At 43.1% G+C, this 14,424-nt stretch overlaps 1 protein-coding gene and 1 long non-coding RNA gene across 9 annotated transcripts in view; one reads left to right on the top strand and one right to left on the bottom strand.

The window, feature by feature from the left end:
* The window catches only part of LOC133620333 (protein unc-13 homolog B-like), a 115,949-nt gene that overhangs the window by 15,564 nt on the left and 85,961 nt on the right, over positions 1 to 14,424 (top strand). For all 8 annotated transcript variants that reach the window (XM_072915988.1, XM_072915993.1, XM_072915985.1 and 5 more), the window contains exons 2-3: positions 9,283 to 9,531; positions 9,597 to 9,663. In XM_072915988.1, the coding sequence (XP_072772089.1) occupies positions 9,283 to 9,531; positions 9,597 to 9,663 (316 nt within the window). The remainder of the gene's footprint in view (positions 1 to 9,282; positions 9,532 to 9,596; positions 9,664 to 14,424) is intronic.
* Positions 4,328 to 8,872, bottom strand: LOC140679802 (uncharacterized). Its single transcript, XR_012051152.1, has 3 exons — positions 5,712 to 8,872; positions 5,462 to 5,621; positions 4,328 to 4,521 (listed from the first exon to the last, which is right to left on the bottom strand). It is a non-coding gene; the product is annotated as an uncharacterized lncRNA (long non-coding RNA).

Raw genomic sequence — 14,424 nt, 5'->3', positions numbered from 1 at the left:
GTGTGACGGAGACATGGCTGAGAGCCGGTGAGTCCGCCCCTCTTAATGAACTTCTGCCTCCGGAGTGTTCCTACTTTAATTCCCCACGGCCGTCCGGTCGAAAAGGAGGAGGATTAGCAGTCGTTTTTAAAAATGACTTTAAATGCCGTCAGATCCGCCTACAATCCTCCTTTTCAAGCTTCGAACTGTGCATGTTTGAACTGGGTCTTTCTGATGTCGTCCTGTGTGCCGTCATCTATCGACCACCCAAGTACCACAAAGACTTTATAACTGACTTTTCTGAATTTCTGGCTGAAATCCTGCCCAAATATGATCGTGTCCTTATTGTGGGTGATTTTAATATTCACACCTGCTGTCCAGACGAGCCGCTTTCCAGGAGCTTCCTGAATATAATCGACTCATTTAACTTTGTACAGTCTGTGTGTGGTTCTACACATGAACGCGGGCATACACTCGATTTAGTGCTCTCGTATGGTTTGTGTGTTTTTAATTTGGACATTTGCGACGCTGTGTTCTCTGATCACATGCCGATCCTGTTTGATATTGCCACGCAGTGTCCAGTTAAATTGTGCGCACCGCCCCAACGCTCTCGCATGTTTAATTCTTCGTCTCCTGCTCGGTTCTCCTCTATTTTTTCGACTCGTTGTGATGATAATTCTGCAGCATCTGTGTGTCTGAATACTGAAGAGTTGGTTTCTGGGTTCAACTCTATCTGTTTACAAACACTGGACACGATCGCCCCTTTCAAATGCCGCCGCGCTAAAACCACGCCTCAGCCCTGGTTGAATGACGTCACTCGGGCTGCCAGGCGCGTATGTAGAAGAGCAGAGAGAAAATGGAAAAAAGACAGGCTGCATGTGTCCTTTGCCATTTTTAAAGAAAGCCTGTTTTCCTTTCAGATGACTGTAAAAGCAGAAATGAATATATATCTATCTCAGATTATATCTTCTAACTGTAATAACCCCAGAGTTCTGTTTAAAACTATTAACACTGTCATTGATGCTCCCAAATCTGCTGGTTTTGATGCTTCTTTTGAATTCTGTGAAAATTGTCTCCATTTTTTCACTGACAAAATTGTGTCAACTAGAGCCAGTCTATCTCAGCCTTCATATGACCCTTCTGTTCCCCTGCATTTCTCTTCTGTTTTCCATCAGTTTGAGCCGGTGTCCTTTTCTTTTTTAAGTGACACAGTTAGTCATATGAAGCCCTCTGGTTCTCCTGCAGATGCCCTCCCACCTCGCCTGTTTAAGGAGGTACTTGCTACTATTGGACCAAGTGTCCTTAACATTATCAATAGTAGCCTCTCTTCTGGAATAGTTCCAGTAGAGTTTAAACATGCAGTGGTACGACCTCTACTTAAAAAACCCAGCCTCGACCCCTCTCTCCTCTCTAACTTCAGACCTATCTCTAATCTTCCATACATTTCCAAAATATTAGAGAAGGTTGTCTACAGTCAGTTGTTGCCCTTCTTAGAGGATAATGGTATCACTGAGCTGTTCCAGTCCGGTTTTAAAGCCCTCCACAGCACAGAGTCAGCGCTTCTAAAAGTTTTTAACGATGTCCTCCTGTCCACTGATTCTGGTAAATATGTTGTCCTGGTGCTTTTAGATCTGTCTGCTGCGTTCGACACCGTCGACCACGCCACCTTAATCACTCGTCTTGAGAACTGTGTGGGCATTAAGGGCGCCGCCCTCAACTGGTTCCGGTCGTACCTAACCGACAGGAGTTTTTGTGTAAAAGTAGACAGTTTTATGTCGTCCACAGCTCCTTTACCACATGGGGTCCCCCAGGGCTCAATCCTTGCCCCAATTTTATTTGCACTTTACCTTCTCCCCCTTGGTTCTATTTTTAGGAAGTACAGTATTGCATTTCATTTTTATGCCGATGATTGCCGGATTTATTTTCCCATGGCACAAAATAACACGGTTCAACGTCTTATTGACTGCCTGCACGACATCAAAGTCTGGCTTTCAGCTAACTTCCTGAGCCTAAATGAAGATAAAACAGAAGTTATGTTGTTCGGTCCAAGTCGCTCTCCCTCCCCCAACGTTGACCTCGGCACTCTGACCCCGTATCTCAGCGACTCTGTCACAAACCTGGGGGTAAAGTTTGACTCAGATTTTAAATTCGAAAAACAAATCAGCAGCGTCGTTCAAAAAAGCTTTTATCAATTACGCCAAATAGCGAAAGTGAAACCGCTTCTATCAAGACATGATCTTGAGAAATTAATCCACGCTTTTATCTCGACTCGTCTTGACTACTGCAATGCCCTGTATGTTGGCATTAGCCAGGCCTCCCTCGCCCGCCTGCAGCTCGTGCAGAACTCTGCTGCTCGTCTGCTAACACAGACCCGCAGACGTGAGCACATCACCCCTATTTTAGCGTCCCTTCACTGGCTCCCTGTGCGTTACCGAATACATTTTAAACTCCTTTTATTTGTTTTTAAATGTCTAAACAACCTCGCGCCAACCTATCTCTCCGACCTCCTTCAGCCTTACTGCCCCACCCGATCCTTAAGATCAGCCGATCAGCTGCTGTTGACGGTCCCTGACACAAGGCTGAAGCTTAGAGGTGACAGAGCTTTTGCCGTTGCTGCTCCCAAGCTCTGGAACGACCTACCCCTGAGTGTTAGACAAGCCTCCTCTCTTCCTGTTTTTAAATCTCTCTTAAAAACATACTTTTATTCCATGGCTTTTAACACTGAGTGATATCCATCCTGCAATGGCGCCCCATAATACACCTGCTGTGATCCTGTTTTTATGTTTTTATGTTTTTATTAATTCTATTTAATTATTTATTTTTTATCGTGTTCTGTTTGTATTGTGTTGTGTTTGCTCGGTACTCGTTTTATCTTTTAACCTGTTCATTGTACAGCACTTTGGCTACCCCTGTGGTAAATTTTAAATGTGCTCTATAAATAAAGTTGATTTGATTTGATTTGATTAATAGTTTACATATGTCAAATACCAAAATATGACTCTTAGGTGTATGTAAACCAGTAAACTTAGCTAAATAACCTAGCATGCTAACAGTTTGCATGTGTTATGTACCGGTACAGTGAGGAAGGAGATGGCACTGAGACAGGGACGTCGTTAGCTGGCAGCGTGTTTATTTGTACAACTGTGTGACGTGTGTAATTAAACCATAATACGTGGTGTGTGACTATGTGAAGCGGTTATCTGTTGAGTGTTACCTGGAGGTGTTTGTGGTGCGGGTTGAGGCAGGTGCGGAAGTCCAAAAAGTGCAAGGCAGGCTCGGAGGTCTGGGGACAGGCAAGTGTTCAAGGGCTGGAGCGAGGCGTCGTTGTTCGGGGGCAGGCGAAAGGTCGAGATCCGGGAAGGCAGCAGGGAGTCCAAAGGGAATCCAGGTAGACGAGACACACATCTCGAAACCAGGGAATGACGCGAGGTGTACGGATACAAGTAGCTACGTTCTGGCACTGGAACGCAGGACACGCTGGCTTAAGAAGGCAGGGGAGCTTTCATCAATGTCAGGTGTGATGACTGTATATTGAGTGCAGCAGGAGAGGAACGCCCGTGGGCGTGTCCAGCGGTGCGCTCAGAGGAGTGCGGTGGCAGGAGCTTGAGCCGTAACATGTTAAGTACCAAAATATGACTCTTAGGTGTACGTCAACCAGTACACTTAGCTAAATAACCTAGCATGCTAATGTTAACATGCTAACAGTTTACATGTGTCAAATACCAAAATATGACTCTCACTAACATATTGCTACAGCAATAAACATTTAGAAAAATGAAAATTGGCTTACGAGTAGGAGCTGACGAGAAAGGAGCGGAAAGAGGGAGAGAAGCGAGGGATCGGGGGAGGGGCCCTGTGTGTGTGTTCACTTGAAAGAGGGGCCGCTGAACGAGAGTATAGCTCTTATAAGTCTGCTCTGGCATATTTTTCCAGAAAAATATGCCACAGCAATTCAAACTTGCTGTAGTTGCCTCGTCATTAATGTACTCTTCATAAATAGTCTTTTTTTGTACTTTAAAAATTATTTCCACGCTGGTCTGTTGTCTTTTTGGGACTGGTTTTGAGTTAGCAAAATGGAGGAAACTTGTCCAAAGGTGAACAAGACAGAAAGGGTAGACACTGACAATTGACTAGTGGTGTAGTGATCAGCAACATTTCTCCTGAGTCGTGCCTGTTTTAGTAGTGTCAAACAAAGACTTGGCAGAGGTAACTGGTGTTTGCAAATGAAGAGTGCAGATGTGAGCGTGTGCCAGGGAAGTGCTCTGCATTACCTATAAAAGCTATTTAGGACACCTTCCTAATATAACAGCTTTCCTGACAGAGGCCCAGAGGGCGGCCATATTGATTAGCCGCCAGGTGTGTGTGATGCTAACCACTCATCAATCAAAGCCAGGATAGATTGATGGCGGCGTGGCGAGGGGACGCAGACGGGACTGGGGGGGGGGGTTTGGAGTGCAGCCAAGTGGAGTAAATCAGGACTACTCTGTTCGTTAGTCATGCCGATGGTGGACCATGTCTGATGCTGGTTCACCTCCAAGCGACCTTGAAAGGGTAAACCAATAAAGATAAGGATGATAGTCAATAAGACAATTGATCAGAAGGAGACTACACAAATATCTCCTTGAGGTGTCTCACTTCAAGTCAGTCACACACTTTACCTGTTCAGGTGCACACAAACATCACCATTCTTATTAATCCCCATTCTAACTTTTCTAAAATGTATTCCAAATATATACACACTGTATATACACACACATATACATATACACACACACACACACACACACACACACATGTATATACACACACACATATATACACACACACATACAGTATATACTGTACATATATACACACACACACACTTATATACATATATACACACATACATATATACATACACACATATACATATATACATACACACACATATGCATACACACACATATATACATATACACACACACACACACATATATACATACACACAAATATATACACAAACACACACACACACACACATATATATATGCACATATATACATAGACACACACAAAAATATACATATATACACACATATACATATATACATACACACACATATATATATATATATATATATATATATATATATATACCGTATATATATATAGTCGTGGTCAAAAGTTTACATAAAGAACATAATGTCATGGCTGCCTTGAGTTTCCAATCATTTCTACAACTCTTATTTTTTCGTGATAGAGTGATTGGAGCACAAACTTGTTGGTCACAAAAAACATTCATGAAGTTTGTGTTGTGGTTTGCAGAGGGAGATGACGGCAACAGACACCAGAGGGTGGGAATGTTCAATGATTTATTATATATATAGTTAATATATATATAATTATAAACAATACTAATAAACTATAGAATGGTGTGTGACAAAATCCAAGAGTGTGTATGGTGTAAGACTATGTGTAGTATTTAACTGGAGCGTTTTACCGTAAATGTTGGAGGCAGGGGCGGAAGCGGGGTCGAGAGGCAGGAGCGAGTCGTCGTAGTCCGGGACAAACGAGGAGTCGAGAACCAGGAAGCACGAGGGAGGCAGGGAAGATCCAGGAGCACAAGACGCACAGCTTGACTCGGGTATGCACACAGGGAACTGCGGGGTGAGGGAGGACACGACAATTAACGCAGGGAAAAACACAGAGATCAGGACAGAAGGCAACTAGGAAGCTGGAGACGAGCTTACAGTACGCCAATGGAAGGTTATATTCCGGCGAGGGATGGCGGGTTGAGCAGGCTTATGAAGTCAGCTCCTTCATTACAGGCAGGTGCACTGATTGCCGGTGAATGATTGCAGCTGGCGGCTGCTGCAGGGCGGAGATGCGCCCAGCGCGTTCCTGGATGTGCGCAGCCGTGAGCGTGTCCCGAGGTGCGACAAGCAGAGCGCAAGGATGAGGGCGCATTGGAATGCGCCCTGGCCGTGACAGTTTGCTTCTTTTATGAATTTATTATGGGTCTACTGAAAATGTGAGCAAATCTGCTGGGTCAAAAGTATACATACAGCAATGTTAATATTTGCTTACATGTCCCTTGGCAAGTTTCACTGCAATAAGGTGCTTTTGGTAGCCATCCACAAGCTTCTGGCAAGTTTCTGCTTGAATTTTTGACCACTCCTCTTGACAAAATTGGTGCAGTTCAGCTAAATGTGTTGGTTTTCTGACATGGACTTGTTTCTTCAGCATTGTCCACACGTTTAAGTCAGGACTTTGGGAAGGCCATTCTAAAACCTTCATTCTAGCCTGATTTAGCCATTCCTTCACCACTTTTGAGGTGTGTTTGGGGTCATTGTCCTGTTGGAACACCCAACTGCGCCCAAGACCCAACCTCCGGGCTGAGGATTTTTTCTCCACGAAGGAGAGGGGGGCAGAGCAGAAAATAAACGGCAGATCAACTGGTCTAAAAGAGGGGTTTATTTAAAGGCTAGAGTTTACAAATGAGTTTTAAGATGGGACTTAAATGCTTCTACTGATGTAGCATCTCTAACTGTTACTGCTAGAACATTCCAGGTACTGTAGCCCCAATAGAAAACGCTCTATAGCCTGCAGACTTTTTTTGGGCTCTGGGAATCACTAATAAGCCGGAGTTCTTTGAAGGCAGATTTCTTGCCAGGACATATGGTACAATACAATCAACAAGATAGGATGGAGCTAGACCGTGTAGTATTTTATAAGTAAGTAGTAAAACCTTAAAGTCACATCTTAAGTGCACAGGAAGCCAGTGCAGGTGAGCCACAATAGGTATATAGGTATATGTATATAGATACATTTAGGTATATACAGTATAGGCGTAATATGATCAAATTTTCTTGTTTTTGTCAAAAGTATAGCAGCCACATTTTGTACCAACTGTAATATTTTAATGCTAGACATATGGAGACAAGAAAATAATAGGTTACAGTAATGGAGACGAGACATAATGCACGCATGAATAATGATCTCAGCGTCGCTGGTGGACAAAATGGAGCAAATTTTAGCGATATTGCGGAGATGAAAGAAGGCCGTTTTAGTAACACTCTTAATGTGTGACTCAAACGAGAGAGTTGTTTTAGTAACACTCTTAATGTGTGACTCAAACGAGAGAGTTGGGTCGAAGATAATACCCAAATTCTTTACGGAGTCGCCTTGTGTAATTGTTTGGTTGTCAAATGTTAAGATGGTATTATTAAATAGGTGTGTAATTGTTTGGTTGTCAAATGTTAAGGTGGTATTATTAAATAGGTGTGTAATTGTTTGGTTGTCAAATGTTAAGGTGGTATTATTAGATAGGGTTATAATTGTTTGGTTGTCAAATGTTAAGGTGGTATTATTAAATAGGTGTGTAATTGTTTGGTTGTCAAATGTTAAGGTGGTATTATTAGATAGGGTTATAATTGTTTGGTTGTCAAATGTTAAGGTGGTATTATTAAATAGGTGTGTAATTGTTTGGTTGTCAAATGTTAAGGTGGTATTATTAAATAGGTGTGTAATTGTTTGGTTGTCAAATATTAAGGTGGTGTTATTAAATAGGTGTATAATTGTTTGGTTGTCAAATGTTAAGGTGGTATTATTAAATAGGTGTATAATTGTTTGGTTGTCAAATGTTAAAGTGGTATTATTAAATCGGTGTGTAATTGTTTGGTTGTCAAATGTTAAGGTGGTATTATTAAATAGGTGTGTAATTGTTTGGTTGTCAAATGTTAAGGTGGTATTATTAAATAGGTGTATAATTGTTTGGTTGTCGAATGTTAAGGTGTTATTATTAAATAGTGTGTAATTGTTTGGTTGTCAAAAGTTAAGGTGGTATTATTAAATAGGTGTATAATTGTTTGGTTGTCAAATGTTAAGGTGGTATTATTAAATAGGTGTGTAATTGTTTGGTTGTCAAATGTTAAGGTGGTATTATTAAATAGGTGTATAATTGTTTGGTTGTCGAATGTTAAGGTGTTATTATTAAATAGGTGTATAATTGTTTGGTTGTCGAATGTTAAGGTGTTATTATTAAATAGTGTGTAATTGTTTGGTTGTCAAATGTTAAGGTGTTATTATTAAATAGGTGTATAATTGTTTGGTTGTCGAATGTTAAGGTGTTATTATTAAATAGGTGTATAATTGTTTGGTTGTCAAATGTTAAGGTGGTATTATTAAATAGGTGTCGGTGTCTAGCAGGACCGATAATCAACATTTCCGTTTTCTTAGCGTTGAGTTGTAAAAAGTTAGCGGACATCCATTGTTTAATTTCATTAAGACACGCGTCCAGCTGACTACAATCCGACGTGTTGGTCAGCTTTAGGGGCATGTAGAGTTGGATGTCATCAGCATAACAGTGAAAGCTAACATGTACATGTATGATGTCATCATTATAACAGTGAAAGCTAACATGTATGATGTCACCTAGCAGCAGCATGTAGATGCTGAAGAGTGCAAGGCCAAGAACCGAACCCTGAGGAACTACGCACGTTACCTTAACATAGTCCGAGGTCACATTGTTATGGGAGACGCACTGCATCCTGTCAGTAAGACAAGAGTTAAACCAAGACAAGGCTAAATTTAAATTTTCCTGAGGGAACTCTTCTGAAGGAATCAATAAAGTACTATCTATCTATCTATCTATCTATCTATCTATCTATCTATCTATCTATCTATCTATCTATCTATCTATCTATCTATCTATCTATCTAAGTCTGACATACCAATACGTGTTTTGATACGCTCTACAATATTATGATGGACGGTATGGAAAGCAGCGCTAAGATCAAGTAGCAGCAAATACACGTTTAAGTTAATAAAAGTTTCAATAAATAAAAGTTTCAATAAATACATGTTTAAATTAATAATGGTTTCAATAAATAAATGTTTCAATAAATCCATATTTGAATAAATAAATGTTTCAACAAATAAATGTTTAAATTAATAAATGTTTCAATAAAAAAATGTTTCAATAAATAAATGTTTAAATTAATAAATGTTTAAATTAATAAATGTTTCAATAAATAAATGTTTCAATAAATGTTTCAATAAATAAATGTTTCAATTAATAAATGTTTCAATAAATAAATGTTTAAATAAATGTTTCAATAAATAAATGTTTCAATTAATAAATGTTTCAATAAATAAATGTTTCAATTAATAAATGTTTCAATAAATAAATGTTTCAATAAATGTTTAAATTAATACATGTTCCAATAAATATAGGTTCCAATAAATATATGTTTAAATGAAATAACTGTTTCAATAAATAAATGTGTGGGATGACTTCACTTCCTGTCTGTGGTCCAACAGCCACGTGGACTCATCAGGTCATCTCAGTCCCAGCAGCTCGCAGCTCAGTTCTGAGTCCGAGGAGCGCCGTGACCCCGGGCCGGGCCCCCCAGGGGGACGGCACCCGGCCCTGCGCAGCCAGCCGTCCACCTGGGACGAGGAAGACGAGGGGCTGAAGGAGCGTCCGCCTTCCAGACCGGCCTCGGATCCGAGGGATGCACCGGTGGTCCTGCCCACACGGACCTTTGAGGAGAGGAAGAGTGACTTCTGGTTGGTCATGTGACTTCTGCCCCATAGCAGGAAGTCAATAAACCTTGTCTCCTCCTCTTCCCCAGCTGTTCTCCCTCCAGAGTCCGCTGGCTCAAAGCCTACCACAGAGTCCGAGGCAAGCTGGTCCAGGAGGTAGGAGGTCTCACTCGCTCCATTTCTTTCCCTCTTTCTTGGTTGACTTTCTGCAGCAAGCTTTCACTTTCACTTTCACTTTGCCAACACCACAGAGGTCACCCTGATGCTCCTAAAAGGAGACAGTAGTCCTCAAGTCTCGTGTTCATTTTCACTTTATTTTGAAAGGATTTGAGCGCATTATTTAGAAATACAAGAAGGAAGTCTTCCCGTCTTGTCAGTGGTGAGCACTTTGACAACTCCCTGCTCACTGTCACCATGGCAACAGTCACATCGCTATGGCGACCACGCCCTGGACTTTATGACGTCACGATACCTTCGCCAAGGGACACGCCCATAAAAGGCTAAAACACACATTTAGAATCTTTTAAACAGCATACTTGAATTAAAACCATTTAGAATCTTTTAAACAACATACTTGAATTAAAACCATTTCCATCCAGTTTGACGGTCAGAAAGCACAAAATGGAGTACGTCCACATCACTCTTGCACGCCTCCAGATAGCGCCATCCAACCATTTGAGGGTTTACGCCTTCTATACTCTGGTGTTTGTACCATAGAAGGTGCCACTACTGTTTCAGTAGCGTGCAAGAGTGTTTCAGTAGTGTGTAAGAGTGTTTCAGTAGTGTGTGTAAGAGTGTTTCAGTAGTGTGCATGAGTGTTTCAGTAGTGTGCGTAAGAGTGTTTCAGTAGTGTGTGAGAGTGTTTCAGTAGTCTGTATGAGAGTGTTTTAGTTGTGTATAAGAGTGTTTCAGTAGTGTGTATAAGAGTGTTTCAGTAGTGTGCGTAAGAGTGTTTCAGTAGTGTGCGTAAGAGAGTTTTTGTATAGTGTGTGCGTAAGAGTGTTTCAGCAGTTGTGTGTAAGAGTGTTTAAGTAGTGTGTGTAAGAGTGTTTCAGTAGTGTGTGTAAGAGTGTTTCAGTAGTGTGCATGTAAGAGTGTTTCAGTAGTGTGCATGTAAGAGTGTTTCAGTAGAATGTGTGTTTCAGTAGTGCATGTAAGAGTGTTTCAGTAGTGTGCGTGAGAGTGTTTCAGTAGAATGTGTGTTTCAGTAATGTGTGCAAGAGCGTATAGCTAGTGTGTGAGAGTGTTTCTTTAGTGTGTGTGCGTGAGCGTTTCAGTGGTGTGTGTGTATGTGTGTGTGTGTGTGTGTGTGTGTGTGTGTGTGTGTGTGTGTGTGTGTGTGTGTGTGTGTGTGTGTGTGTGTGCTCCAGTGGTGTGTATGAGAGAGTTTCAGTCGTGTGTATGAGAGTGTTTCAGTGGTGTGTGTATATGAGCGTTTCAGTGGTGTATGTGTAAGCGTTTCAGTAGTGCGTGTGTGTGTGTGAGCATTTCAGTAGTGTGTGTGTGAGCGTTTCAGTGGTATATGTGTGTGTGAGCATTCAGTGGTGTGTGTGTGTGTGTGTGTGTGTGTGCGTGTGTGTGTGTGAGCATTCAGTGGTGTGTGTGTGTGTGTGTGTGTGTGTATGTGTGTGCGTGTGTGTGTGCGTTTGTGAGCGTTTCAGTGGTGTGTGTGAGCGTTTTAGTGGTGTGTTTGTGTAAGAGTGTTTCAGTGGTGTGTGTAAGAGCGTTTCAGTGGTGCGTGTGTAAGAGTGTTTCAGTGGTGTGTGTGTAAGAGCGTTTCAGTGGTTTGTGTGTAAGAGTGTTTCAGTAGTGTGTGTGTAAGAGTGTTTCAGTAGTGTGTGTGTGACAGTGTTTTAGTTGTGCATGTGTAAGAGCGTTTCAGTGGTGTGTGTGTGTGTGTGTGTGTGTGTGTGTGTGTGTGTGTGTGTGTGTGTGTGTGTGTGTGTGTGTGTGTGTGTGTGTGAGCGTTTCAGTGGTGTGTGTGTGAGCCTTTTCAGTGGTGTGTATGTGTGAGAGCGTTTTAGTGGTGTGTATGTGTGTGTTTCAATGGTGTGTGTGTAAGAGTGTTTCAGTGGTGTGTGTGCGTGTGTAAGAGTGTTTCAGTGTTGTGTAAGACTGTTTCAGTGGTGTGTGTGTAAGAGCGTTTCAGTAGTGTGTGTGTGTGTGACAGTATTTCAGTGGTATGTGTATAAGAGCGTTTCAGTGGTGTGTGTGTGTGTGTGTGTGTTTGTGTGTGTGTGTGTGTGAGCGTTACAGTGGCGTGTATGTGAGCGTTCAGCGGTGTGTGTGAGTGTTTCAGTTGTGTGTAAGTGTGTGTGAGTGTTTCAGTGGTAAATGTGTGTGAGCGTTTCAGTGGTGTGTAAGTGTGTGTGAGTGTTTCAGTGGTAAATGTGTGTGAGCGTTTCAGTGGTGTGCGTGTGTGTGAGAGCGTTTCAGTGGTGTGTATGTGTGAGAGCATTTCAGTAGTGTGCGTGTGTATGACAGTGTTTCAGTGGTGTGTGTGTGTGTGTGTGAGACAGTGTTTTATTGGTGTGTGCGTGTGAGTGTTTCAGTGGTGTGTGTGTGTGTGTGTGAGCGTTTCAGTAGTGTGTAAGAGAGCATTTCAGTGGTGTGTGTGTGTGTGAGCGTTTCAGTAGTGTGAAAGAGAGCATTTCAGTAGTGTGTGTGTGTTGTAAGAGCGTTTCAGTAGTGTGTAAGAGAGCGTTTCAGTAGTGTGTGTGTGTGTGTGTGTGTGTGTGTGTGTGTGTGTGTGTGTGTGTGTGTGTGTGTGTGTGTGTGTGTGTGTGTGTGTAAGAGTGTTTCAGTGCTGTGTGTGTTAAAGTTAAAGCACCAATGATTGTCACACACGTTTGTGACACGACGGGATCACCACCTTATCGTGGTGGGGCACTTTGCGCGTCACCATGACCCCTATAGCTATATCGGCTGGAGTCTTGTTCTTCTGGCAGGGTTACCCAAGCCGAACAGGTCGAAGGGTAGAGTCCAGACTAAGAGTGATCCTGAAGACCTCAACGGTGGAGCAGGCAGAAGATGGTAGCAGTGAGAAGCACCACAATGGCTGTAAAAGCGGACGAAGTCTAAGGGAGCACACCCTGACAGAAAAGCAAGCTGGTGGCGGCACGCTTTGAGGCGGTTTCCCAAAAACCTGGATTCCGGCAGCTTCCTGCAGTTGTAAGAAGATGCCGGTCGTCTAGGGTCTCCCTTGTCACTGGAACCATCTTTTTACAATCAAGGCAGTGGCGTTGGGAAAAGCGCACTCCTCATGCCACTCTAAAAACCATCATTGCGCAGGTATCTTCTTTACCTGAGTCTCCGACCTCAAAAGTCTGGCGGTGATGGAGCGTCCAGTAACGGGGGCAGGTTTGAATGAGCTGGAAGCTCTTAGCTGGAACCCTGCACGTCAGCGGCACAGGACAACGATCATTAGCAGCTGAGATTGAGTGGTAGCTGTTTCCGGCAGACTCCGCTGATCACCTCAGAGTCTGGGATGGATGAGAAGTGGACCTCTCTATCTACCATTCTCTTTGACACTGCAGCCCAAGCCATTGGTTTCAAAACCAAGAAACACCAGGACTGGTTTGACCAGAATGCTGGAGAGATCTCCACCCTCCTGTACAGAATGCATAAGGCACACAGAGCCACCCTGAACAACCCACAATCCCAATTCCATAAAAAGCAATGGCAAGCCCTTTGTTCTGAGCCCCAAATAACTCTCAGAAAACTGCAAGATGACTGGTGGATCTCAAAGGCCAATGAAATCCAGTCTCACGCTGATAGAAATTATATGCACAGTTTCTATGATGCAGTGAAAACCATGTACGGCCCCAGAAACTGCTCCCTGGCACCTGTTAGATCTGCTGATGGAACATTTTTAATCAAGGATCAGGCTATGATAGTGGAGCGGTGGGCTGAGCATTTTAACACCGTGCTCAACCAGCCCACCCCAGTGGACCCAACTGTCCTTGCAGAGCTCCCTGAACATCCTAGCTTGCCAGATCTCGACTTCCCCCCAACCTTCAAAGAAATCCTGCATGCAGTCAAAACCCTGAAAAACAATAAATCCCCTGGACCTGACAGCATCGCGGCTGAAGGAGGCTACCTCTGTACACGGACACTGCATCTCTACATTTCAGAGGTGTGGAGACAAGAGTGTGTCCCGCAACAGTGGAAATATGCCAACATTGTGACCATCTACAAGAACAAAGGAGACAAATCCATCTGCTTCAATAGTAGGGGTATCTCTCATTGCTGGAAAGGTCCTTGCCAAGGTCATGCTCCGCAGACTCATCCCCGCAATATCAGAACGGGTCACCCCAGAGTCGCAGTGTGGTTTTTCGGAAGGACAGGGGGACAGTTGACATGATCTTTGTGACACGTCAGCTCCAAGAGAAATGCCGGGAGCCGCACAAGGACTTGTTCATTGCCTTTGTCGACATTTCAAAGGCATTTGACACAGTGAACAGGGACCTACTGTGGCAAGTCCTGAAGATTTTTGGGTGTCCACCCAAGTTTCTCACCATCTTTGCGCAGTTCCATTCTGGGATGATGGCCCGAGTGGTAGTGGGAAGACACAGCTCAGAGACCTTTGGTGTGAAAACTGGAGTGAGGCAGGGCTGTGTGCTGGCTCCAGTTCTTTTAAACATATTCCTCTTCTGTGTCACAACACTGCTACGCAGGAGGATGGAGGAGCAGGCTGGAGTTACCATAGACTTCAGGCTTGATGGTAACCTGTTTAACATCACGAGGCTACAGGCAAATACCAAGCTGACCTCGGAGACCATCATTGAGCTGCAATACGCCGATGATTGTGCCCTGGTTGCCCATACACTACAGGCTTCGCAAAACATCCTCTCGGCAGCTGTAACTGCTTATACCAGAATGGGACTGATGATTAACACCCAGAAGACACAGGTACTC

The sequence above is a fragment of the Nerophis lumbriciformis genome, linkage group LG24 (genome assembly GCF_033978685.3).
Source record: "Nerophis lumbriciformis linkage group LG24, RoL_Nlum_v2.1, whole genome shotgun sequence".
Taxonomy (NCBI): domain Eukaryota; kingdom Metazoa; phylum Chordata; class Actinopteri; order Syngnathiformes; family Syngnathidae; genus Nerophis; species Nerophis lumbriciformis.
Note: the sequence above shows the minus strand (reverse complement) of the source record. Positions and strands in the feature narration are given on the sequence as shown.